General features: G+C 43.7%; 1 protein-coding gene across 1 annotated transcript in view; it reads left to right on the top strand.

Moving 5' to 3' along the window:
• The window catches only part of P3H2 (prolyl 3-hydroxylase 2), a 150,541-nt gene extending 132,339 nt beyond the window's left edge, over window positions 1-18,202 (top strand). Inside the window, exons 9-15 of the mRNA XM_030330074.1 lie at window positions 1,839-1,966; window positions 2,531-2,626; window positions 3,093-3,243; window positions 4,113-4,230; window positions 5,210-5,285; window positions 10,736-10,876; window positions 15,344-18,202. Of these exons, the coding sequence (XP_030185934.1) occupies window positions 1,839-1,966; window positions 2,531-2,626; window positions 3,093-3,243; window positions 4,113-4,230; window positions 5,210-5,285; window positions 10,736-10,876; window positions 15,344-15,436 (803 nt within the window). The 3' untranslated portion in view covers window positions 15,437-18,202. The remainder of the gene's footprint in view (window positions 1-1,838; window positions 1,967-2,530; window positions 2,627-3,092; window positions 3,244-4,112; window positions 4,231-5,209; window positions 5,286-10,735; window positions 10,877-15,343) is intronic.
• Window positions 18,203-27,236: the final 9,034 nt, after the last annotated feature.

The following is a 27,236-nucleotide window of genomic DNA, read 5'->3' as shown; positions in this document are numbered from 1 at the left end:
TATTTATAAGTTTTGATGTGGCCCCTAGTGGGTCATGTAAATAACGACCTTATAGCCAAGTACTACCGTGAGATTTCATACCGCATTGGGTGCAGTTACTGTTACATCAACACCAGTTCGTAATACTTCAGTGGTTGAAGGCTGACAAGAAATGAAGTAGAACAAACTGGTAAGTAATGTATTAGGACCAGATAAAGGCCCAAATTCATCATGGAACACTACAATTTCATAGTAATTTCAACAGAGAAAAGTTGCAGTGGAATGAGTCATTACACACCAAAAATACTATGAAGAATGCTGGCTGAAAAGAACCTGGGCCAGATCAGTTAGTAGAATATTCACATGGAAGGTAGCTTTCTTGTTTCTGCAAAATAACATTAACCGTTTCATTAAGATCATTAACTTGAATGTAGTTGGTTTTATGGTCTTGCTTTTATTTAATGTTGTGAATCAGTTTTGGAATTATAGTTGTTGGAAACTCTGAGGATAAATATACCATTCATAGTTCTATCATATTGTAAGCACGGAAGCAAAATTGTGGCAAACTAATGTGTCAGCCCTGCACCTCCTTAGGGGATGTTTCCTTAACAGATAACTGTATATTACCGAAGATTGAGAAACACTGTCTCTTCACTAATTGTGGGCTGTGGGGACTGTTTCATCCTAACTAGACTAATGAATTTGTTGTTTTCCCAACTTTGACTGGTTTTGTTTTCAAGAAATAGAATAGACAGAAACTTCGACTGGTTTCTTCCTTCTTTAACTGATGTGTTTTAGTGTGTTGGTGACCATTGCTTGACTGGGGGAAGAAGGGAGAAGCTGTGCCCCTGCTCCCCCACCCCCCAGTGCCTCCATCCAGGCCAAACTGTTGTTACTGACAGCACCTGCGTCAGGTCCCTTTGGAGTACTATAAAGAGCAAAAACCTGTTTTTCTTTTCTGTTCGGTTTTCTGGTCAAGAGGGCTGTACTCTGTTACATCTGAAGATTTCCTCACCAGCAGAGGCTTTGTCCTTCAGTCGTAATGTCTGTGAGGAAAGGGCTTTGTCAGGTCTAGATTTTGTAAGTTACCACCTAAAACATGACCCCAGAGCATCACCTTCTGAAAAGCCTATATGGGCTAATTTCATAAAGATGTGGGCTCTATTCATGGAGAGAGCAGGTGGCTATAGGAAACCTTCCTGTGCAAAGAAAATGATATAAAGATTTTCCCAGAGAACAGAGAAAAGCAAATATTCCAAAAACAAGACCATCTAGAGTCAGTTAAGTGGTGGAAGAAGACGGGGAAGGAGTTGGCTGGCTTGGGTGTGACTGTTCTGGTGATGGATTTACCAGCTGAGTTGTGGAGTGAAGACATTTCTCTACAAACAAGTGAGACTGAGGTGTGTATCTCATGTGTGGGTGCACAAACATGTAATCAAGTAATTGCATGCGGTGTTGTAACAGAATTATGGACCAAGGGTTGTGGAGAAGGGTGGGTGCTGTTGCCCAGAGAATTCTGGAAGGTCTTCTCAGAGTCATCACAGAGAATCCTGTGAGATTCAGAGTCTACTTTACAGGCTCATCACTGGAATCAGGTGAAAAGATGGTTTATCAAACCCCAAATACTAACAAATGTGTTAATATTATTGTGATGCCATGGAGAAGCCTGACAGTCGGACATCTGTCTTTTTTCCTGAATCCATATTGAATTTATCAGGCTTCCAATTTGTCTTTGCCTTCTTAAGCATTCATGGGCAAATGGAGTCTCATGAATTTCACATTGAAAACTGTTGGATGCTGTGTGCTCACCCCCTTGGGAACAGAGGTAACAGAGAAGACAATGTGTTCTGTCCCTTCAGGTGGTCCTCTGCTTTACGAGAACATCACGTTTGTCTATAACTCAGAGCAGCTGAACGGGACACAGCGGGTTCTCCTGGATAACGTCCTGTCGGAAGAACAGTGCCGGGAGCTCCACAGCGTGGCCAGTGTGAGGACCAGAGAGGGAGGGGAGCCTGATATTGGGCTGGCCTGGCATGAGCCCTGGAGTTGTCTGGTCCTGGGCTCACTTGGAGTCAGGAACCAGATCTGAAATACCACTTTCTTTAGGACAGGGACATTGACTGTGGGAGCATTTTCATAGCCTTGTTTGGAATTATCTTACTTTTGTCTAGATCTGGACACAGAATGGATCTGGGGTAGTTAGTGGCTTCATACCTAGAACAAGACCCATTCAGCACATGCCCTGGCTACCATATAAAGTCACTAAGAGAATCTCTTTATTTTAATCGATAATAAACAAATATATTAATCATTTATATTCTACCCATTTCTACAAAAAGTGATATTTTGTAAGGAAAATGTAGAGTTAAGTTTAAATAAAGATATCTCTTTTGATTGGAAGAATTAATGATACCAGCATCATGGTACAAAATAGGGATGGTTCTGAGTATTGACTTTGGTCCTTAGCTTCTTGGCAGTCAAGGAAAAAAATGGAGACCTGATTAATTCATAGTTGTTATTAATAAAGCATCTTCTTGTGTATTGCTTCCAGGGAATCATGCTCGTTGGTGATGGATACAGAGGGAAAACTTCACCCCATACACCCAATGAAAAGTTTGAAGGTGCCACTGTCCTGAAAGCACTCAAGGTACAGTCATAGCTTCTTTTGGGCTTGGGTTCCTAAGTGTCAACCCAGGGCCTTCTGTTTTAGATCCCTTCATGTAGTCACCAATTTATCAAACTTTATATCTCATCAACTTGCAACTGACAGATAATATACAACACCCCTGTCTTCAGGGAGCTCCTGGTCCAATGGTGAAATCATACTGAACCACGTGATTATCCTGTACCTCAACAGGCATCATTGGGGAGAAAGAGGAAAGTTCTCTAAAGGAGAGAGGATGAAGAGATTAGCTTTCAGTGTTCCCTCTGTGATTAGGAAGGGTGACTTTCAATGGCTCATTTTACTAACCCAAATCCACAAGCATGTAATCGTATTCCCACTAGTCAACGCAGACATGCCATCCCTCTGTTGCCTTACTGAAACCTGGTGTCTGTTTTTCTCAAGTCTTCCAATCAACCCAGTGCTATTTAGTGTTCTTATTTTTCTTCAGTTTGGTTATGAAGGCCGAGTCCCACTGAAGAGTGCCCGTCTGTTTTATGACATCAGCGAGAAGGCTCGAAAGATTGTAGAATCCTATTTCATGCTGAACTCAACCCTGTATTTTTCCTATACACACATGGTCTGCCGAACAGCCCTGTCTGGTAAGATTCCAGAGTGTGAACTTGTTCTCTTCCACCCACAGTGACATGAGAAAGAAAACAATGTAACGCAAAGCTCTATTACATTTTAGACTAATGGTTTAGCAAAGTTCCAAATTCCTAAAACAGAAGAAGCTTGCTAATCCTTATTTTTCCCTTCCTTCTTTTACTCCTTTTTGGTCACCTAAAGTTCCAAACGACCATTGCTCTGCCTATCTTTCAAGTCCATTTAAGCAAGTAGCTTAAAGTCACACAGAGAAATACTTTTCTGCTTTAGGCTTTACCTTCCAGGGAATCAGGAACCTGGAAATCACGGTCCCCCTTTGCATCCAAAAGCATTAAGTAGAAGCATGGAAGATGAAGGGATTGTTGAAAGATATGTTCTTAAAAAGGCAGAGACTGCCTCACTCCTTGCTGTCATTATTTCGTCCCTAGATCTTCTCTTCCACACCCTCCTGAGTAGGAGGGAAGGGACAGTGTCATGGGAGAAGACTTTAAGACTTTAACATATGAACTTTCAGCTGGATCTTTTTTTTTTTTTTTTTTTACATTTTAATTTCACCCCTCCCCTTTTTCTGCCCTACATGAAGTACAACCCATGGAATGCAGGGCAATTCAATTATGTATGTTTATGTCAGGAAACTTTTATAGCAGAACAGGCAGATGTGACTTGCCCAAGGTTTTACATCAAGTTTGCACCAAACCAAGACCAGTCTCTTGACTGCCTATCTGGTTCTTAAATCTATCTGGGTCTACTTATGTCTCCAAAAATTTCCAAAAAGCACCAGCGATAGGAGAAGACAGTCCGGTTGTCAGCTCTGCTGTTAGAGGTTACTGCTCTTCTGCCACTTTCTCCTTCCATTTTCTGGCAGGTCAGCAGGAGAGAAGAACTGACCTCAGTCATCCCATCCATGCTGACAACTGCCTGTTGGATCCTGAGGCCAATGAATGCTGGAAGGAGCCTCCCGCCTACACATTCCGGGACTACAGGTACAACCAGCACAAGCTTCTAAAGCAAGCTTCTGCCCAACAGTTATCAAAAACCCATGGAAACTAGAAAACTGATCTGTTTTGCTTGTCATCATATCCATCTCTGTGAGGCAGAGATTCTCAAATAAGCTCCCGAAGCAGCTGCCACAACCAGGAAGCGACGTGATCATCTCATATTTTTGCCACAAAATTCCAAGCACGTTTTGTTGCATCTTAATCCACAACGTGCCCATTTTGTTTTAATGTAAAAACTACAGGGTTTTTCTTTTGTTTTGTTTTGTTTATTTGATCATTTGGCTTTCACCGAAACATATCCCTTGTCGTATGTATAGTTCAGTCTGAGAAGACAGGGATATGCTGTCTCAATGCACAAAGGGATCTTACAATGCCACTTACCTAGGTCAGCCTTTTATACATAAGAAACTGGAAAGTCAGAGGAAGAAATGGGATGTTATGTAAGTGTGTAAAGAGAATTGTCAGGAGTTACAGTCCTCATGTATATAGTAGTGTGTTAATTATTAACTGCAGCGTGCTCCAGACAAAAACATTTCTTGAGCACCCCCTATCTTCAAGGCAAGACCACACCTCCTGGAGTTCTGTAGCTACTTAGGGGAAAAATGCATCCATTAGAGTTACAAGCATAAAAGGGAAGAAGAGAGTTGTAAGTAGTGTGGGCAGGTGCAAAGGGGTAGATTAAATCTAGTTAGGTGTTCTTGGGAAAAAGTGAAATGTGAGTTGAAGTTTAAAATAGAATTAAAATTTTAGCATAAGTGAGACAAATAAATACTTCCGGGGTAGGGCCCAAACTATATCTGTCCTTACTTACTCTTTAGGGTTAGGAAAGTCGGTTATTTCAATGTCTAGTTCAAAAGAAACTTACCAATCAGGCTTGTCAGTTTACAACCATTTGTCAGTATTCTGTGATGATGCTTTTGTAAACATATAATAGTATACATTTTTTTCTTTTTTTTTCTTATAGCGCTCTCCTATATATGAATGATGACTTTGAAGGAGGAGAATTCATATTCACTGAGATGGATGCCAAGACTGTGACTGTAAGTAAACCTATGCAGGCAAATTTATGTAGCATTTATCTCAATCTTGCCATTTTCCGAGGACTCACAGACTATTGGATTTCAAATATCTGAGCTTGAGAATTCAAGAGGTATAAAGGGGCCCAATAAATGTATACATCATAAAATGTTAGAAATGGAATCACCATCTGGGGTGCCTGGGTGGCTCAGTCAGTTGGGCATCTGACTTCAGCTCAGGTCATGATCTCACAGTTCATGAGTTCGAGCCTCGTGTCAGGCTCCATGCTGACAGCTCAGAGCCTGGAGCCTGCTTCAGATTCTTTGTCTCCCTCTCTCTCTACCCCTCCCCTGTTCATGCTCTGTCTCCATCTGTCTCAAAAATAAATAAAAACATTTAAAAAAATTTTTAATAAAAAAAAGAAATGGAATCACCAATCATATATATTCTTTAAATTGCCCATCTGTAAAATGGACTAGAAGATATATATACACACACATATATATATCATATATATTATATATACACACATATATATATACTATATATATTATATATACATATATGTATATATATGTATATAAGTATACTATATACATATATAGTATACATATATACATATATAGTATACTATATATATATGTATATAGATAGTATATATATTATATATATTAGTCTGATGGAAGCATAAAAACACCTATTTCTTTTTTTTTAATTTTTTAATGTTTTATTTATTCTTGAGAGAGAGAGCATGAGTGAGGGAGTGGCCAAGAGAGAGGGAGACACAGAATCTGAAGCAGGCTCCAGGCTGACCTGTCAGCACAAAGCCCCACATGGGGCTTGAACTCACAAGCGGTGGGATCATGACCTGAGCCAAAGTCGGACGCTTAACCAACTGAGCCACCCAGGCTCCCCAAAAGACACCAATTTCTAAGTCATCCATGCCTAGGGCTAGACAAATGATTCTACAGAATAGCTTTCAAGCAACGTGGTGTTCTATAATATGCTTGGATTGAGCATTGGGCTCTAGACCTTTAGTTATCAAAATGTGTGTGTGTGTGTGTGTGTGTGTACACACACACATATGTATATATATGATTGACTGTAAGTAAACCTATACCTGAAAATTGATATATATATATATATATACATATATATATATATATATATATATATACATTCATACACTTTGGATGAGATTCTAAATACGCCTTCATAGGTAAAAATCAACAGTTAATTTCCATCACTGTCTTCCTAAGCAAATCAATGCCTCTGGAAAACCAGTCTACTGAGTTAATAGGCCATATAGCCAGCATCCTTTGGACTTTAAGCCAGAGCACATACACCATGGTAAGAAAACATGTTTTCCAAGGGAAGAGATAATTGAATTGTAAATGGATTATGTAAATGATATCTTTCTTCCATACAAAATCTAAATAGTTGAGGCATGTATCTGACAAACTTCAAGGATTTTGCATTATTCAAGCTGTTTCCACAACTTTTTCTGAATTTTATGTTTTTCCTTTCCTATTTTGTACCCTTTACTCATAGTGAAACATCCATATATCATTCATGGCATACCTACTGGGGTATAAGCAGATGAGGGGGAACCCTATGGAAATTGTGGTTAAGGTTGTCCAGAAACATTGGAATAATTAAGAAAAATTATTTCATACAGTTTCATGCAATGATGTATATCTAAAAGGCTATCATGACTCACACTTTTTTGTAACAGCTTAAGTATCAACAGAGTATTTTAATGCTTCATGATCTGGGAAATTGAATCAAAATTGATGATCCGGGTTGTTTATAATCCTGACACAAAATTATCTTTTTTTTTTTAAAAGCTTCTGTGCAGAAAGCATTTGTTTTCTGAGCTCTGCTAAAACTAAAACAAATTTTTAAATGCTTACATCTCACACAGTTGGAAAGAACATCAGACAGGTGGTTGAAAAGATTTCTTTACTTCTCCTCCATCTAGTGGCCATATTTGGAAATGCGCAATGTTTGAAAGTAAGTGATGCCTGGACTACAATGTGAGAATCAGTCATTCATTAATTATCGAATGCAAGGTTAACTGTAATTCTGCCCTTTTAAAAAAAAAAGTAATGTTTATTTACTTTTGACAGAGAGAGAGACAGAGCATGAGCAGGGGAGGGGCAGAGAGAGAGGGAGACACAGAATCCGAAGCAGGCTCCAGGCTCTGAGCTGTCAGCACAGAGCCCGACGTGGGGCTCGAACTCACAGACCGCAAGATCATGACCTGAGCCAAAGTTGGACACTCAACTGACTGAGCCACCCAGGCGCCCCTGTAATTCTGCCTTTTAAAGATGTGAAAGCAGATAATACTGCTGTTTAATGTAGCTATACTTTTAACAGAAAGTTGTAACTATTTTAAAAAGTACTGAATCTAACCACCACTACCCCCCCCCAAAAAGAAGAGAAATCGATTTAAACAATGTTTTGATTCAAAAGCTCCAAGTTGACAGATTCATTTTCACGGATTAACTCTACTTCAGATGAACACATATGGTGGAGTTTTTAAAGCATTTTGTGAGTAATTAAAATTCTTAGGTAATCAGCCCGAATAAAGAGAAATGGATAGTGTTACTTTTCGTTTCTTTGACTCTGAAGGGAAAAATGAAGCAGAGAAATGGCCCAACTTAGGGCTTTATAAGGAAGAAAAGTCTTCTAAGTTTTTTACTTTGGAAAAGTCTGGGAACTGCATGAATAACTAAATGGTGGCTAAAGATTTACATCTACAAGCTCAACACAAAGGCTTCTCTGACTTTTAATCATCAGTTAGATGGAAAGCAAAAGGAATTTTCTTTTATCATACTTGGAAGATACATGGATTATTTTCAACAGCAGCATGTTTGTAAAACATGAGTATTTTGGGATTTGGGTTTCTCTGCAAGTTTGAAAGAGATGAAATTTAATAAGTTCTATTTGCTTCGTGAAAAGTTAAATTCAATATGAAACTGTGTGCCAAAAGTATGTTTACAGTCATCTAAATTTCTGAACATATTTTCCTGTAGAAGTAATGTCATAAATGAAAATTATTTATTCCTTTATGTGGCTGATATATAACAGGTGACGCTCTCCATTTGAGAAAATTAGTTGTAGAGACTTCTGTGAGCCTACACACCTATAATCAATTCCAAATGCTTCAGGCAGCTGATAGCTTCTTTTCCTACACTTTCCCAAGTTCTTCATGTATAAAAGTACTTTCAATTCATCCAATTCCATCAGGGAGAAAGCATTAAATTGTCCCCACACACTTTCTTCAATATTGTAAAATGTTACTGCTGACATTTGATAATCACACAGAAGCATTGGCAACCACGTGTGGTTGAGTGAATCCTTACCAGCGCCAGGGCATAAGCCACTCAGAAAACTGGAAACTAGATCTCAAAGCGGTGTGTCTACAAAGGCTTTCCACTGGACTTCATATGTTCCAAGTATCATTTATGTTGCTGTTTCTATGTGGAAATGTAAAACACATTCTTTCTCCAGAAAAATGAAATCCGGTTGATGCCAAGGGCACCAATACCTAGCAAACTCTCTAGATTTACCTCAGAAAAGTCACCTTGATGAAGCTGCATAAGGAATCAACTCTCTCGGGGCGACTGGGTGGCTCAGTCAGTTGAGTGTCCAACTTCGGCTCAGATCATGATCTCACAGTTTGTGAGTTTGAGCCTGATGTCGGGCTGGGCTCTGTGCTGACAGCTTGGAGCCTGGAGCCTGCTTCGGATTCTGTATCTCTCTTTCTCTCTGCCCCTCCTCTGCTCGCCTTCTCCCTCTCCCTCTCTCTCTCTCTCCTCTCTCAAAATAAATATTAAAAAAAAAATTTAATGCATTTTAAGAAATCAACTCTCTCCAGGAAAAACAAATCACTCCTCAATTACTGTGAATAGAAGAGTAACCAGCAACTGCTTTTCTCTGCTCTCCCCTTTAACACACATACACACACACACACACACACACACACACACACACACACCTCAGACTTTCTGACTCCTTAATACACCTCCCTCCACCTTTTCATATGTAAGTTATAGTCTAGGGGTACCTGTGTTAGGTAGTATCCAAGGGATTCAGGAAGTTTTGCAAATATTCCTCCTGAAGCTGGCAGTGAAAAAATATAGCCTCCCATTTTAAGGTGAAGGAAACCAAAAGTTCTTCTAATGGGCATGTATTCAGAAAATAACTAGTTAAAATGAGCTCCTCTTATCCAATAGTAGAATGGTAACATTTTTTTCTTTTACTTTAATTTTTTTAATGTTTTTTTTTAATTTATTTTTGAGAGAGAGAGAGAGAGAGAGTGGAGGAGGGGCAGAGAGAGAGAGAGAGAGAGGGAGACACAGAATCTGAAGCAGGCTCCAGGCTCTGAGCCGTCAGCATAGAGGCCGATGGGGGGCTCGAACTCGTGAATCATGAGATCAGGACCTGAGCCAATGTCAGGCGCTTAACTGACTGCTGAGCCACCGAGGCACCCCTACTTTACTTTTCTAAGCTGTAGTATGGAATGAGTAATGTTTCTGTGTTTCTCAAAAAAGAAAAATGAATTCTACGGACATCAGGCACTTCTTAAAATACAGAAGCAAGGCCCCTTATATTCTGTTGGTTAAGTTCACTCGATTTGGAGAGCCTGCTCATTTTATCTAACATTTAGGCTCCCCTAGCAGTGTCCCTTTTCTCCCTACCCTCTTCTACTTAAACATTAGTGAACAGTTTCGCCTGAGTGACGCACAAGCTTGGAAGGACTATGTCGATCATTTCAGAGCCCTGGAGGCCATGGACTAGGTCTCCTCAAGGGGTAGAGTGTTCTCATCACTGGAAGGATTAAAGCACGTGCTGAGGACCATTGGACAGGCATATTGTAATGGCAATTAAAGCATCGTATGAAATTAGACTTCCCTTTTAAAAATCTTTGTATTGTGAAAAGTTCACAAACCATAAATGTACAATTAAAGACAGAGGAGGAGTGCACCCGTGGAAAGCCTACCTAGATCAATAATAAAAATCTACCACACTCTAGATGTCCCCTTGATTTGTTTTTGTCATCCCACAATTCCACAAATATGAAATAGACATCTACGTTATGCCAGATACTGTGCTAGCACTCAAGGCGGGGGTGGGGGGGTGGGGGTAGGGGTGGGGAGGAATAAAAGAGACATTGTTTTCGTGGAGTTTGCTGGCCATAAGATAGCATGTGTTGAACACTTGCTCTGTGCCATGGACTATGCCAGCCATTCTCCCTGAATAATTTTGTGACTCAATTAGATATTATTTTGAACTCATCTTTGCTTTACAGATGAGGAAATTGAACCAATCCATGTCTATTTCAACCCCAGGATTCCATTACTTTGATGCAAAACTTGACCTAAATAATCCCATAGAAGGGTAGAGAAAGGGGCGTAGAATTCCCATGGTACGGAACTGAGAATCTAATTTTCACTTTCCTACTCAGGCCTCTATCAAACCAAAGTGTGGGCGCATGATCAGTTTCTCTTCCGGAGGAGAGAATCCGCATGGAGTGAAGGCAGTCACCAAGGGCCAGAGGTGCGCTGTGGCTCTCTGGTTTACCTTGGATCCACTTTATAGAGAATTGGTGAGTATGTGATCCACTCAGAAGGCCAATTAGATGCCCGAAGACCTGCTTCCTGGATTGGTTTCTCGGGAAAGTCCTTTCATTGTTCCATACCCATTAGGGATCTTAGAGATCATAAAAATCAATCGATCAACCAACCAGGTTATTACAGAGTCCTTTATTTCTGGTTTCGAACACTGCCTCTCTTTTCCAAGCAAGCTCAAATTTTCTTGTTCAGATCCATGACGAAGCAATTATACCTCTGATGCCTGTAGTGTGAGGTTGAGAGAAAGATGAGGGGCTCGGAAGGCATTTCTTGATCAGATGGGTTCTAATAAGTGAATGTTTGTGGAAATAGACATCAGAGTGATAGCTGGCAGTCTCTAGTTTGTCTTGAGCTTAGTTACAAACTGTGGCTTCAGGAGAAAGGAACCGCTTTCTGCTGGGCACCAGAAAACTGATTTGTTTTCTCAACAAATCATTAAAAAGAGCACTGAATAATTTATGAGACACGTGTGGAAGATGATGAGTGAACCTGGAAGTTTATTATTATTTACTATTAACTTAAACATTACCTGTTAAAATATTATTATTACATTGGAAGGAGACAATCTGAATAAGGGACTGTGATCCCGTCCTTCTGGATGCCCTGACCAGAGGTAATAGTCTCTATCTGTGAGGCTTCAGAGGAATGAGACCAATGGGTAAAAGCCCATGAGAGGAAAATGTTGGCTCAACATAGGAATGACTTTCAAATTGTCACGACCTTTTGGTGGAGTCGCATGCTTCAGAAGCACCAAGCTCCTTGTCACTAACTGGCTCCAGCCCAAGCCTCGGCAATAGCTTGCCATGGGATGCTGAAATGGAAACAGAAACTTCATAGTCTTCCATCCCCTCCAGCCCCGAGTACTGACAAGCTCTGAAATTCTAGTCTTTAAAATGGCATTCTGTCCAACTTTCTCTTTAGAGACCTTGCTTGGATCCACTTTAGTCAGAAACTGTTTAAAATTAATTCCTCTGCCTCATACTTTTTTGCCATCAAGTCTGACTCACACGGTTTTTAGGCCACGTTCTGTAAGCGTTCTTTCACATACTTCATTTACAGAAGATCTACTTTGTGCCCGGGAAACTCTGTTAGGGGCCCTGGGGGTGCAAGGGTGACAGAACATAGTCTGTGACCGTGAGGAGCTTGGTGAAGTCAACAAGGAAGTAGATCGAAGACAGCAGTGTGGGTTTTGTAGGGGGCATCAAGAAGCTTACTCCTGACCGAGATGATAGCCATCAGCCAGGCACTGAAAGGAAAAAGAGTGGTCCTGACAGGGTTGGGGGGCAGAGCACATAATTCTGAAGACTACAAGGGGGCACCGAACAGTCTCCCTCAGGTGTGATTCTTTGCTCGTGCTTCTCCACTCCGAAATGCCAACACCACCCCCCCCCTCCCCACTCCACCGCCACTAGACTCCTGCACCAGGGAATCTAGACAGATGAGTAGACAGGGAGGGTCGTATGTTATTGGAACATCATCACACTCCTTCCTTTCTTTAGTGTTCAATTGAACAGACATTCAGTCTGTTTCATTCCTGAGTATCCCAGCCCTCTCTTCCAAGATATTTTCTATCAAAATAAACTAATACAAAGAAAATTCTTGTGGCTCCTTCCTAATCCAGAGAGCTTTGGGAAACTTCTCCAGAACCCGGGCAGTAGCGGCATCTAGTGGTCACAGGAGGGAATGACCAGAACCTCTTGAGCAACTACTAGAAAATTTAGCCTAGGGGATTCTCAGGCTCTGCTCCGCACTGGAACCACCCGGAGAGCTTTACAAACTACTGGCATCTGTCTTCCATCCTCAGGCATTCTGGGGATCTGGGGATCATTTACTGATACGGAATGTGATCTGGGTGTGGGGAGCTTTAAAACTCCCCGGGCAATTCTAACATGCAACAAAGTTTGAGAGTCCTGAGTTCGGTGCGTCTTCTCAGACTAAATCCCCGAGGAGGGAGAGCCTATGGAGGAGTCGTCAGAGCTTGCCGATCTCTGCACGTGCTCTAGGTTGTTTTGAAGGTATCAATTCCCAAGGAGTGGATAGCATCATAAATTCTTAAGGATGTACAATATCAGAAGCTTCAGTTCCCTGTACACGCAGTTCCAGCTCACGAACTTCTTTCCGTTCAGGAGAGATATGATTTGGGATGTCTCTCGTGGCAGTCAGATTTGAGAGTCTGTGCCATTTTTGTACATCAGTTTGTTAAGCAGCAAGTTATTGTTTCCACGTTCATGAAGTAGCGCTCAGGCATCTTAGCATCACAGCGGTTTAGTGTCTGTTATTTAGTACATTGGGTCCTTTGGGTTGACTTCATGTGAGTGTCATTTTCAATTCGGAGGTCTTGAATGGAAAAAGGGCTTTGTTTTCAAGCCACCAAATAGTTTTCCCGTAACTTGCTGCGCAAGGCGTTGTGCTAGGGGCCAGCAATAGGCAACGTGGACTGCATAAGACATACTCCTGTTTTCAAGGAGCTGGAGGTCAGAATGAAGATTGAGTGCAAGAGCTAAAGTAATTAAAACACCAGGTAAAGTTCAGTAAGAATTATTAGGGGCAGTTGCACATGTTAGGGGACATAAAGAGGAAACGAGAAAAGCTTCGTTGAAAAGATGGCATTTAGCATGCAGCTGAGAGAGACATACTTGAAACAGAGAAGGGACCCTTCATCCACTCATGTGTTAACTCATCAAATATAACGGAGCCCTTGCCAAATGTCAGTGGGTTTTCCGGGCACCTGAAATACAAGAATGACCAAAAAGACAAGCTCTCCTGCTTTCATGGCACTTAACTTCTAGTGGAAAAAGAAAATAAGGAAAAGAGGAAGAGGGAGCAAGGTAACTGGTTTGAGAGTAAAGGGGAGGTGACAAATCGTGAGGGTGCTCCAGACAAGTGACATGTGAGTTGGCATCTGAGTGACAAGAAGAAGCCAACTGTGATAAAGATCCTGGGAAGAGTATTCCAGGTAGAGACCAGGTGGCAAAGGCCCAGAGATCAGAGGTGGCTTGGAGTGGTTAACACACCAAGAAATCCAGAGTGGCCAGAACGTGGTAGGCAAATGCAAGATGGACAGTGGTCTGAAAAGGGGACACAGAGGAGGAGGAGTCAGACATGACAAACTAGTTAAGAATCCTGAATTCTGTTCTAACTGGGGTGGGGAAGCCATGTGCCCTCCTCTGCTCCCCACTTACCCCCAACCTAGGAAGTTACAGAATAGGAAAGACATTGTCATACTCTAGTATGTACAGGAAAGGAAGCATCTGGCCTACATGTTGTGGGCTAGAATAGTGATAGGGTGAATGAACATGGAAGGCTGCAGGTGCCATTTGGAAGTATACCAACTGGGCCTTCTGACAGTTTGATGGATGGGGAAGGGAATGCCTAGGATATGATGGAAGCATCCAGAAATACCTTTAACCTAGACTAGGGCAAGGGATTTCTTGGAGAGTGCTGCATTCGGGGACTTTGAGGTAACTCAGGAAGTTACAGAACAAGGTGAGGTGAAAAGAGAAGGCAAGGAGAACCAATGAAGAGAGAAAGTTGTGACTCAGGCAACTCCTTATAAGCACATCAAGAAGATTGGGCCTGAAAATTCAAGTAAAAAGAACCCAAGTAAATGTTGTGAGCTGTGAACCAGATAGTGACAGGGTCCGAATTAAAGTGCAGAAGGCCCATTAGAAGCATGTGTGAGTGAGTGTGAAATGGGAATATGATTTGGAAGCTGAGTTCGATGAAGAGAGCCTAAACCTGTGGTTCTGAGGTGGGAGCAATTTTGCCTCCCAGGGCACATTCAGCAATGTCTAGAGATGGGAGGGAGGTGCTGCTGGGTACCTGGAGTGGGCAGAGGCCAGGGATGCTGCTAAACATTCTACAGGGCACAAGCCTACCACCACCACCAAAGAATCATCTGCTCCAAAATGTCAGGAGTGCCACAGTTGAGAAATCCTGCTCTAAACTAAGGCAGCAGTAATGTGCACTGAAAAGGAGTGGAAACAGGAGGTAGAACAGAGGGGAGTAGGTGATTTATTAGATCCAAGGAACCATGGCTGGGCTTTTAGGGCAAATGTTGAGGAGGGGCAGTCTTTACTGACAGAGAGAACTTGTGTGGAGGACCAGCATAGGTGTGTGGGGCAGAAAACGCTGACTCCAGCCTGAACACTGGATTGAGAACTGAGTGGGAGACATCTATGGAACCACAAAGTAGAAAGGGTATGGATCAGTTGAATACACAAGACTTCTTGGCCAAAGAGAAATCTTGGAAAGTAACTGCTTAGGACATGAGGCAGTCAGCAGAAGGCACCAGTCGAGGGACAGAGATGAGGTTTAGTCTTTAACTGGATCTAGCACCAATCTATGCACAGATGGATGCCTGGAAGTGTTTGGGAAACACCTGCCACTGGGGCTGATTCTGATTCTTGTAATAGAAATGTGTAAATTCTCTTTTTTTGTAGGAGCGAATACAGGCCGATGAAGTGATCGCAATTCTGGATCAAGAACAACAAGGGAAGCATGAACTGAATATCAACCCCAAAGATGAGCTATAAAAATGAGGAAAGAAAAAGTTCTATCAGATATTTATTTAAATTGTTAATCTTATGAGAACCTTTTTATTTTTGTACAGAGCCATGGTATAAATTAACAGGTTAATCCGAGTCACCAGAGCCCCCTTTTGTTCTCGAGGATGCTTGCTTTGCCTCACTCCGTCTGTCTATCTTGGTTTTTCATCGGGTCATCAACCCTCCCCCACCCCAACCCCCACACATGTGCATACACACATGCACTCGTTTGTTGCACATGCGAAAGCTGAAGCAGAAAGAATAAGCGCATTCTTGGCGAAACTACACCTCTCATGCGTGCTCCAGTTCTAAAGTTAGCATGTGATTTGGACGCGAAGCCTTTCTGGCCCTGTGCCCTTGAGCAACACCCTCTCCCGGTCCTGGCAGCCATGAGCTGGAGTCTGAGGAGCCCCCAGTGGGGTCTGCACTGCCTCATGCGTCACTGATTGGCTCTGAAAAGCACGGCAGAAGACGGAGGGCCCCAGCCTTCGCAGGGCCTTGGTGGAGTTAATTGGCTCTGGTATTTTCACCTGAGAACAAAGTGACACTGGAAGCTTCGATTCATCCTCCACAGTGCTCCAGAAAGGACTGCCCTCAGACTTGCATCTTTTAAAAGGTGGTTCAGTGGGTTGAAGTAGAAGGACTCTTCACCCCGGTGACTTAGGAAGAAAATCTTCAATCCTGCCTGAATCAGGGCACCGCCCACACATTGCCTGAGTGTGGGGTCCTTTGGCCAGAAGGGGCATTTCGTAAGAAAGATGGATTTCTGACTGATTCCAATATTCACCTGCATGTATTTCGGTGTCCCCTCATCTTTGCTGCTATCCAGTTCACAGATTTGTGCTTGTGTCTGATTGTTTAATACAGGGAGCCTTATTCTAACATCTGGCATTTATTTGTCTTCTCCCAAATGTTTGGTTTGTCTTCAGGGAATGGCTTTGTGGCTTTGCGGACAGCCCAGGGACACCACTGGGCCATGGTTGTGCTGGCAGGTGCTTTGGGGCCACAAGGAAAGTGGAAGCACTATTTTTGAAGGAACAGAAATGGTTAGCAGCGGTGTTAGTCCGGAGAACCACTGGTCCGCGGCCAGAATTCTTGGGAAGCTCTTCAGAGACACTGTTTGGGGTGGAGCCCTGGGTGGTTCCGGCCTGGGGGAGCCTGTGCCGCTAACCAGTGGGAGATTCTCTGCCCCTGTGATGGGCACTGGTAGAGGAGTAGTTCTTAAGTGAGCCAGCAGATCAAAACGTTTTCTGAAAATCACATTTACTCTTTTGCCGTTTATGGTCGTGGTTGACAATAAGCATATTCATCCTTTGAGACTGAAAAACTGAGTCATAGTGAGTTATGTGCCGTCTGTTTCCCACCCAAGCTCCAGTTGGGAGAGCCCAAGGAGCATTAGATTATAATCCCAGCTGGATCAAGTATGCCTGTGTGACCTGGAGCTACTGTCTTTCCCTTTCTGGGCCTCAGTTGCCTTTTCTGACAGCGACATAATTGGTTATAATCGTTTCCAAAATGCCCTCCACCCTCTCACTCAAACTACAAAGCAGATAAAAGACAAAAACAAGACGATCTTAGAAATGTGTGCAAATATAATCAGATTCACTTCGACAAACACTCGGAGAATCAGGAATGGGTTCATTATGTACACATCTGATTTCAAGAACTTTAAACCCAACTTTAGGGCTAAAACGTCCTGAGCTTTGAAAAGGTAGATTTCTGTTTGCTTGCTGTCTCGCTGAGAAGCATGTGCTGGCACTCTGATTTGCTGATAGGAGAATCTGGGCAAGATCTAATTTCTGTTTTCTGGCAACAAGGCATCAACAAAGAAAACAGTCTTTGGCTCCTCGTAGCTCCCACTTCCTGGGTGCTGCGGGAGCCCCAGGAGGGGCAGGGACTTGGGCGCTGATGCTGAGACGCGGCCCCGCAGAAAGTGGGTGATGGCCTCCATAGATGTCGTGTGGATCCACGTCGCCAGCCATGTGCTGACTGCATGGAGGAGTGATTCCTGTTTTTCAGGTTGCCCATGTCGTTTTACACCTGGGACATCATGTATCCACTAAAGCGTTTACTGTTTAATCTGCTCCGCATCAAACCATACACGATTTTCTTCAGATAGTTAGGGAGTGTCATCAGATGACTTGAGACAAACCTGAGCCGGGGCTGCTGAGTCGAGTGATGTGAGGATGCCCGGCCAGGGCGTGCGGACTCTTGAATGCTGGCGCTGGATGGTGTCCACTACAGGGAGGGGTGCCTTGTTCGATTTAGCTCGAGATGGTACTTATTCCCCAGTCTATGGACCTGGACGGCTGTGTCGATCCAGAAGCGGTGCCTTTTTCTGATTCACTCAGAAATGCTGTATGTGCTGGAGACAGCCCCGGCTGGAAGGCCCGCCCACTTATTATGACCTCATGTCCGGGCCTCTGTGGCTATACCTCTTGGGGAACTACCACTGGTCTGATGACCATCCCTCCTTTGGGTGAAAAGCCTGCAGTTCCACAAAGCTTTTATTTTCACAGTATTATTGCATTGGATGCTTCTAAGCAGAGCTTGCTCACACACTAGCACCCCAGGACGTGTTCTGGGTACAGATCATTATGCCACTTCCCAGATGAGGAAATGGACGGCAGTGGAGGGAAACTGGAGGCTGTGATCACTTAGCTTGGAATGTCTGTGTCTCAGGTAGAAGCACAGCCTTTTGAACCGGAAGGGAGAGGGGCGCCTGGGTGGCTCAGTCGGGCAAGTGTCCTACTTCGGCTCAGGTCGCGATCTCGCTGTTCGTGAGCTCGAGCCCTGTGTCAGGCTCTGTGCTGACAGCTCGGAGCCTGGAGCCTGCTTCAGATTCTGTGTCTCCCTCTCTCTCTGCCCGCCCCCACTCACACTCTGTCTCTCTTTCTCACAAATATAAATAAACATTGGGGCGCCTGGGTGGCTCAGTCGGTTGAGCGTCTGGCTTCAGCTCAGGTCATGATCTCGCAGTTCGTGGGTTCGAGCCCCGCGTCGGGCTCTGGGCTGATGGCTTGGAGCCTGGAGCCTGCTTCAGATTCTGTGTCTCCCTCTCTCTCTGCTCCTCCCCTGCCTCTCTCTCTTTCCTTCAAAAATAAGTCAAAAAAATTTTAAAATAAATAAATAAACATTAAAAAAATTGAACAGTAGGGGAGAAAAATTAACGGGGTTGTTTGCTCCCTTGGCCATTCTTCCAGGTGTATTAAATATAAAATAATACATTAGCGTGAAGAGAAAAGTAAGATGTTTAGAAAATCTGAACTTTTGCTCCTCTCCTATTTTCCTGCTGAGCGATGTATGTTCCCCTTCTCTCCTCAGAGATACATCGAATGCAGTTTGCATAATTCAATTAGATCAGCCCCACTTTTGAAAAAAAACACTATGTACCAGGCACTGCCTTCATGAAGCTCACAGAGAGGGTTCTTTCAGTCAGGGGTCATTTTCCTCTTCCTCCAAGGCACAAAGAACCTGGAAGGTCAATTTCTTCTTGAGAAAACACTGACACGAGACAGAGCGATATTCTTGGATGTGCAAGGTGCTTTCTTCAGAGCCCTGAATAAAAATTATTTGACAAGAAATTTTAGTGTTAACGCAGTCTTCATCATTACTGCGTACATAGCACTTTTTGGCGCTTATTCAGCTGAGGAAAAGCCACAGAATGAGTCACTACCGTTTAATAATATATACCTGTGAATTTTAATTGAAGTACAAATGCTGAATGATTTCACATAAGACCGCCACAGGGAAGAACTGACGTCAAGGAAGGAGATGATGGGGGCCACCTCACCAGTCCCTTCTGCCAAATAATTAAACATTCTGGGGTGACTGACGGTGGTGTGGCTGAGAAGTGGGAGAAAGTTGAACTGTTCCCACATCCAGAACTCTTCAGGGAAACAGGAGCCATTTGGCAAACACTCCAGACCACAGGTTAGATTGGGCCCATGGTAACGATCCCTCTCTTCCTCTTGCCAAGAAGCCTGCAATGTGAAGTGACCTCCCCACCTAGTCCCACAGCCCACCCGCAAATCCCCTACTCCCAGATAATTTGATGTTTCCAGCATGAAACATAGGGCTGTTTGTTTGGTTGATCAACCTGGTTGATTTCCCCAGACCCACTGAGACAGGTAACGTCAAGCACTCTTTGAGCTCACTGCTGGGTTGGAGCTGCAGACTGATGCTGTCAGAGCTTCCCCTTACAGCCTATCCACGGAAAATCACCACGTTCTCTGTGCCCCCTACCGACCTTTGAAGCTAAACAACGTCAAGTCTGGAACAATCTGATCATGGATCTTGGCTTGCTTCGCAATGGATGGCATCAGCCATGTGAAAAGTTGGCATGGGAGTCACCTCTGCCCTCAGAAATCTTGTTAAGGGCCCACAAGAAAAATAACCAAACAAGATGTCCCTGCCCTCTCTTTTCCTGTCACATATTTGCCAGGAGGAACGTCTGAATGCTCCTTTCATTCACTCTACAACATACCTTTTCTAGCCACTTGATAGGATACACCTGAGAGGAAGGGGAACCGAAGGTAACAAGAGCAGACTTTAACAGCCTTTCCACTCTATCTGTCCTTCTCCTCAAGCGTCTGTTCTGGAAGGGCCACCCACCTGCTTTCTTCATTCCAGTCTCCCAACAGTGAACTGGGTGTCATTCATCTATCTGGGGACTCTTGCCCTTGACCCCTTTGGTTAGATTTAGGTGCCTCCTTTCTCGATGGTAGTGTGATGGCCTAGGCTTTGGAAACCCTATTCAGCTTCTAGTTAAACCTTCCCTTCTTCTCCCAAGTTGGTGCTTCGACCTCGGAATTACTACCTCATGGTGGGCGGGGGTAGAAAAGAGGACTAAGGAAGACACATTACCTGCTATGTCTCATCTTTTTCCACTTGTAAATCACATATGCCATTGTTTCAAAGGGTTGTAATCATGGCTGGCATTTATAAAGCTTTTTTATGGACTCGAAGCACTTGGCAATCATACATAACTACACAATTATCTTGAGAGACACATCAGTGCAATCTTCATTTTGTAAACAGGGAAAATGAACAGTTGCGGGGGAGGGTTGGAGTAGAGCTCTGGTCGCCCCTGAATTCATTAATCAGACAGTTTTGAGTGGCTGCTCCATGGTGGGTTTAAGGAGTTATTCAAAAAAAATTACTAAGATCCCATCCTTTCCTTTAAGGATTTCAAAGCAAAGTGGAAAAAAAAAAAAAAGATGTAAACAAATGAAACAATGCAAAATGAAGGAAGTGCTGTGATAAAGAGTTACAATAGGGGGCACCTGGGTGGCTCAGTTGGTTGAGCCTCCAACTTTGGCTCAGGTCATGATCTCACAGTTCGTGGGTTTGAGCCCTGCGTCGGGCTCTGTGCTGATAGCTCGGAGCCTGTTTCAGATTCTGTGTCTCCCTCTCTTTCTCTGCCCCTCCCTAGCTTGTGCTCTGTCTCTCAAAAAGAAATAAACATTAAAAACAGAAAATAAGATAAAAAGTTTCAATAGAAACAGGGACAAAAAAGGCCATGTGAGTTGAGAGAAGGGAGTGGTTGCAGAGACCTTTTTTCACCATAAAGGCACCAGTTCAGAGGACACTGACTCTGCCACCGATAAGCAGAAATGAACCACGTGACCTCTCATCACAGCACAGTATCCTCCACTGAAAAAGCACATGGTGTTGCCTGGATGATTTCTTGGGTTCTGAAATGTTAAACTGTCAGAAAAAGAGTTCACGTAAAAGCTGGTGTTCTGGAGGGGGCGCGGAATGGGATCTTTATTGCAGTTTGCCCTGGGAAAGCACTTTAATGAATGCTGTGAAAATCCGAATAAATACCACTTTGTAAGGAAGTTGTTTCTTATTACCCTGTGAGGAGGTATATTTAAGTGGGTGGGGTGAAGCCGCCTAGGACCATGCCTCTTCCTGAAAAGCAGAGGAGCAGTGAGTGTCAGGGGGAGCTGAAGTAAACCCCTTCCTTCAGTGAGCTCTTCCAGTGGCCTTTCCTTCTGCCCATGAGTCCACGAATCTGGACTCCCATGCATCTGATCTCACATGCCCTGGAGCCAATCCACTCACTCAAATTCTTAACCTTTCATCTTAGAAATGGGAATAATGAGCATATCCCAGCCCACCTGAGGACAGTCAGGTGTGTTGTCTGAAAAGCCTCAAGCATTTGGTAAAATTAGTCAAGGTGTTAGCTAAACCAGAAAGCTGCGCAATGCTTTAGTAAGGACATCTCTTCCAATGACAAGCAGGGCACAGGGTTTCAGAGGCTTTGGGAATCCTTGGAAGCAAATCATTTCCAACAGGAGTTAATGGGACCCATTTGCCTCATTTCAAACCCAAGGGCTGCGATAGGACCTCCTTCAATAAGTGTTCAATCATACTTACTGTGTTTGTTCTCTGTACCTGTTTTTGGTTTATTCACCTTTGCAAATGCCTTTGAAGGTCTTAGGTAATTATACTGCTTAGATTTAAAATAAATTATAGAGCCCCGAGGCTTAGAAGCTAACTTCAAGGCTTCTGGTCAGAGGAATATGCTGGGGTCTCCTGATACTCCAGTGTTTAGCCACATTTACTGAACAGACACCAGTATTTCTACTGGATTTGAAGTTGAGAGTTTCAGGACATGATATTCTCACAAGATCATATGAATTAGAATTATATTTCTTTAAAGTTCATATTGGTAAGTAAATAAAAACTATCCCCCCCCCCATCTAAGATAAAGACGTGACAATATGTTTTAGCAAATTGGGTTCTGAGTGGTCTTCATTTGAAATGTATTCTGCTTTTAGGTACTTTGTACAAGTGAAAAACAGGCGTGAAGGCATTGTTGGACCTCCCTTGACTGGATTCCTGGAGGAATGTTCCATTTTCCTTCATCGTTTATAGCATTGTGGTCACTGTTTTGCAACATCCCAGTAGACAAGGTCGTTATTCACATACAGGGAAAAGGAAGCCCGGAATAGATGAATACTTTGCCTTAAGTCAAAGTCACAAAGACGTCAGCTTCCCGAGTGAAAACTAAGTGGTTGGATTCTCTAAGGACACGCTGCAGTTCCGGCCATTCTTTTGAAGAGGTGGGAGGGAGGCGGAATTGTAACGAGCCTATCTGACCCCAGGACTCACCACTCCTCACACCCCAGTGGGAATCTGGAAGGAGGCTACTGTCCTCAGCCAGATGGTTGCCACGACTACTCTGAGTGTGCCAGGTGTGATGAAAGCTCTGCTCAGACATGCTCTGGGTTCCTCGCAGGGAGCTCTTTGAGCCTCCTCTGAACTTCCAGGCCGCAGGGCTGAGCACAGGGTACAGATTTCTCTTCCAGACATTTGGCATCTGTGTAATGATTTTTGTCTCTACGGGTAATACAAGTACATCAGATGCTGCTCCCTGTACCATGAACTTTGCTTTGAAGCGCCAGCGAGACACTTCAAAGGCTCGGCACCATGCGGAGATTCTGTTCCTGGGGACTCTGCTCTGTCGAGGTGTGCCCATCAACCTGGGACACATTGCCTACTGAGGCACTCACAACTAAAGACCGGTTGTCAAATATGTCACAGGTGACAAATTGGCATACTGAAAGCTTCAAACCGCACTGCCTTCAGAATAAGCATAGAATGTACATCACGCTTCAAACTCTGTGCGGGGAGAAAAGTGTCATTTACATGCAGCGTGATTTACAAACTACAGAAAACGAGACTGAGATTGGAGTGGCCTGCAAAGCTCAGCACAGAGTTCTTTGGGTCATTGTTTTTCTCAAGTCCACATTGTACTGTCCAGAGCTATTTAGACTGGGAAGATCAAGCAGGCCTGTGGTGGAAACTCAAGGGAGAATCACAGACACAATAAAGTTCTGTATTTATAATTCAGCAAATAAAGGCCGCTGCAAATAGCCAGCTCCAGGTTGGAAGGGGTTTGGAGAGTATCTGGTCCTACAACCCTTCTTTCAGAGTTGGGGAAACTGAGGCCTAGAGAAGAAATTGATTTATCCGACTTTACTCCAAAAGCTGCTGGTAGAAACTGGACTTAAACCCAGGTCGCCTGACTCCTGGTCCATCCAGAGCACTCTCAACAGAGTCAGGGGAGAATAGCTGGGAAGAACGCAGGCTTTGTGCCACCCAGACTTGGAATATTTGCAGCCTTTTACCAGCTCTCTGATTATGGACACATTTCTTGTCCCCTCATATTCGATGCCTTCATCCATAAAAGAAGTAGTAATAATGATCTGTTGAGTGATCAGATTTAATTGGGACAATAGAAGGAAAATGTCAAACACACAGCAGGCAAACGTTAAAAGGTAACCGTTGTTTTTACTACAGGAGAACAGTTTTGTAAAAAGAAGAAAAATGAATATGATTATGATTTCTCTAGCAGTGCTTTTTCAGTTCTCATGATTTTTTTTAATGCATGCTCCCATGAAGCATCTCAAAATCTTCTAAGTTAATTTTCATACAGTTAGATTTAAAAATTATCTCTGGCCATGAACAGCACGCTTCTTGCTGGGGGCAGGGGCACAGACAGGGGAGGAGAAACTGGTTATACAATATTGAGAGGCTGTTTTAATTCCAAACTAGTTGTCAGCCCCAGTCTAGAAGGAGATCCTGGCTTCCCTGCCCACCTCATCTGGTCCTCTGATGCCCTAGCCTCCTGCACTGGGATATTTCAGCAACGTTTCTTAGTTGTCCCTGTTCCAGCTCGTTGGAAGGCACAATTTTTTTCTAGTCCTTTTACTAAGCATTCTCTCACTTTCATTTCCATGGTGTAGAAAACACAGAATCAAAGCTTAGCAGCAGATGGCACTATCAGCATACTTTGCATTAAGGGGTAAAAAAAAAAAAAAAAAAAAAAGAAAAGAAAAGAAAAAAAGTATGATGCCTTCATTCATTCATTCATTCATTCATTTTGACAAGTCTCAATTTAACATCGAATATGTGTTCAATATTGAGAGGGATGCTAAACAAACATAAGAGGTGGCCCTTAAAGTTCGGGGGGAAGACGATGTGATATGAGAGGATACGCAGGGGACCTGTGTGAACACAGAGGATGTAGGTTCTGGTGGTTTTTGAAGAGAACAAGATGGCGGCAGGCTTAAACAGCAAAGGTAGAATTTTTTGAGGGAATTGGTCTAGAGCCATTCCTTCAAGGATGAGTAGAATATAGAATGGCAAAAATGAAAGGGGGTACGTGAAACAAACTGTCAAAGCAGAGTTACCGGCTGTCCTGACCATCAACAGCACTATATCCCTGGCAGCTACTGTCCCAAGTCTGACCCCTATGACTTACAGAAATCCTCATGGCTCGGGGCGCCTGGGTGGCTCAGTTAGTTGAGGAACCAACTCTTGATTTCAGTCCAGGTCATGATCCCAGGGTTGTGGGATCGAACGCTGTGTCAGACTCTGTGCTGAGCATGGAGCCTGCCTGAGATCCTCTCTCTCTCTCCCTCTGCCCCTCTCCTCCCTCCCCCCTCAAATAAAAATATTAAAAAGATATAAGAAAAAAAGAAAAAACGAAATCCTCATGGTTCACATGGGTGGCCGCTCTCACAACCATGATGCCGTTTGACTCTTACTGTAATCCTATGACTTTAGCTTTACCCACATTGTTATCCTAATTTGATTAATAAGAAAATTGAGTCCCTCAGAGGGAAAGTGACTTGCCTAAAGTCACACAGCAGCCTCTGGCAGTGCTGGGATCCAAAACTGGATTGCATCCCAGCTCATGAAGCAGAAAACCAAGGCTCTTGTGACACAGGCCATCACAGCAGAGAGAGCTTGGGACGCAGAGCAGATCAGTTTCAGCTGTCAGTCTGGGTTCGGGTTACTGAGGGCTTGACCAAGAGCTAGACTAGACTGTGTGGTGTGGGGCTGATCCTGTAAACCTCAGGAAGGATTCTGAGGTTTGGGGAAGCTAGACACGGATGTTACATGCTGCAGCTGCATACGAGACAATGGAAGAAAAAAGACAGGAATCAGGGAGACGAGCGAAGAAATTCTTAACAGAAATCAAGGCTGGGGCTGGGGAGTAAATGGGAGTGCTCTGTTCCAGCGGGGAGATTTTGTTATTGTCATTAATTCCTCTCTTGTAGAAGTAAAACAAAGCAGACTGACTTTAAAATGATGGTTTTGAATTCCCTATAGACAGCACGTCCCCTTACTTCCTGCACCCAGAGAGGTCTAATCCCACTCCCCTCTATCACACACACACACACACACACACACACACACACACATCTGAGCCCACTACTGCCAAGGCATACCATGAGGACAGCCCCAATCAGGCTGGGGACCATGGGACAAGAGGGAAAATGACTAAGGAGAACATATTGAAGAAAAAAGAAATAAGGACTTGGTGGCTAACAGAGTCACCAAGGAAAGAAGATTAAAATCATGAGTCTGAGCTCTCGAGCCTAGGAAAAGAATGTCATTGATGCAAATAGAGACATGAGTAGGAAAAGTAAACTGGTTCCATAGAGAGCATGACCTTGTTGGACATGAGGACTCCTAGTAGCTGCTGGACACTCAGCTGAGCACAAACTTATTTCCTACTCTGTTTATTGATTTCTTGCTTTTCATTTTTTTTTTAATTTTTCTAATGTTTATTTATTTTTGAGACACAGACAGAGCACAGGCAGGGGAGGGGCAGAGAGAGGGGGAGACACAGAATCTGAAGCAGGCTCCAGGCTCTGAGCTGTCAGCACAGAGCCCAACACGGGGCTCGAACTCATGAACCGTGAGATCGTGATTTGAGCTGAAGTCGGATGCTTAATGAACTGAGCCACACAGGCGCCCCATTGCTTTTCACTTTTGAGTAAAAACTTAGAAATGATTTTTTTAAAAAAGTCTTTTACAAGTAGGGAAATGAGGGATAGAACTGTCAAGTTATTAGTGTTACCACTCCTTGTGCAAAACCCTTCTGCTGACATCAAAACAAAGCCTATGGACTTTTTATTCTTAGGGCTCACAGAACTGTGCACATCGGGGCCCCTCTCTTCCTGGTTATCTCGTCCCAAACACAGTCCCCCCTTTGCCTCTCAGATGTTTGCCATCTTTTCTCTCTACATGGAGCACTCTCAAGCTCCCAACTCCCCTAGCTTCACCAGGAAACTCTCACTGTGGGCCAGTGTCACCCGTTCCTGGGGGAGAAGCTGAGGCTAAAACCAGGATGGCCCCAGACAAACCTGGACAGTCTGCTCTAGTGTTGGATGCTTCTTCCTCCAGGAAGCCTCCTCTGACCTGCCATAGCCCTGGGCTAAGTTCAGTCTCCCTGCTGAGGAGTCCGGCTCTGACCTTTGTTGCCTTCTCACTTTCCTAATTACTAAGTGGCCATCTTCCCTGCTTTCCACAGCGGCTGTCTTAGTGCCACCTCGTCTCTCCCCGCGCTGGTCCAAGAAACCTTTGTCTCTCCGCTGAAGGAATACAGCAGCTTCCTAACTCCCACTACTTCCCTACTTCCACCATTGTCCCCCTGTCAGTGTATTCGCCATGAAAAAACCAGTCATCCTTTCAAAACGTAAGCCAGATTGTGTCTCTCCTCTGCTCCAAATCTTTCACTTGTTTTCTGTCTCACTGGCTGAGCCTTTACAATGGCCCACAAGACTGAGCCAGTTACCTCTCTGCCCTCACCTCCTTTACACTCCCTGCTTAGTGACACTGGCCCCCTTACTGCCCTAGACCGTGCCTGGGATGCTCCTGCCTCAGGGCCTTTGCATACATTGTTGATGCTTGTACCTTTCTCCCTTCAGGTGTTCACAGGGCTCATCCCTCAAGTCCAGCAATCAGGATCAAAGCTCACGTT

This window comes from Lynx canadensis, chromosome C2, assembly GCF_007474595.2.
Source record: "Lynx canadensis isolate LIC74 chromosome C2, mLynCan4.pri.v2, whole genome shotgun sequence".
Lineage (NCBI taxonomy): Eukaryota > Metazoa > Chordata > Mammalia > Carnivora > Felidae > Lynx > Lynx canadensis.
Note: the sequence above shows the minus strand (reverse complement) of the source record. Positions and strands in the feature narration are given on the sequence as shown.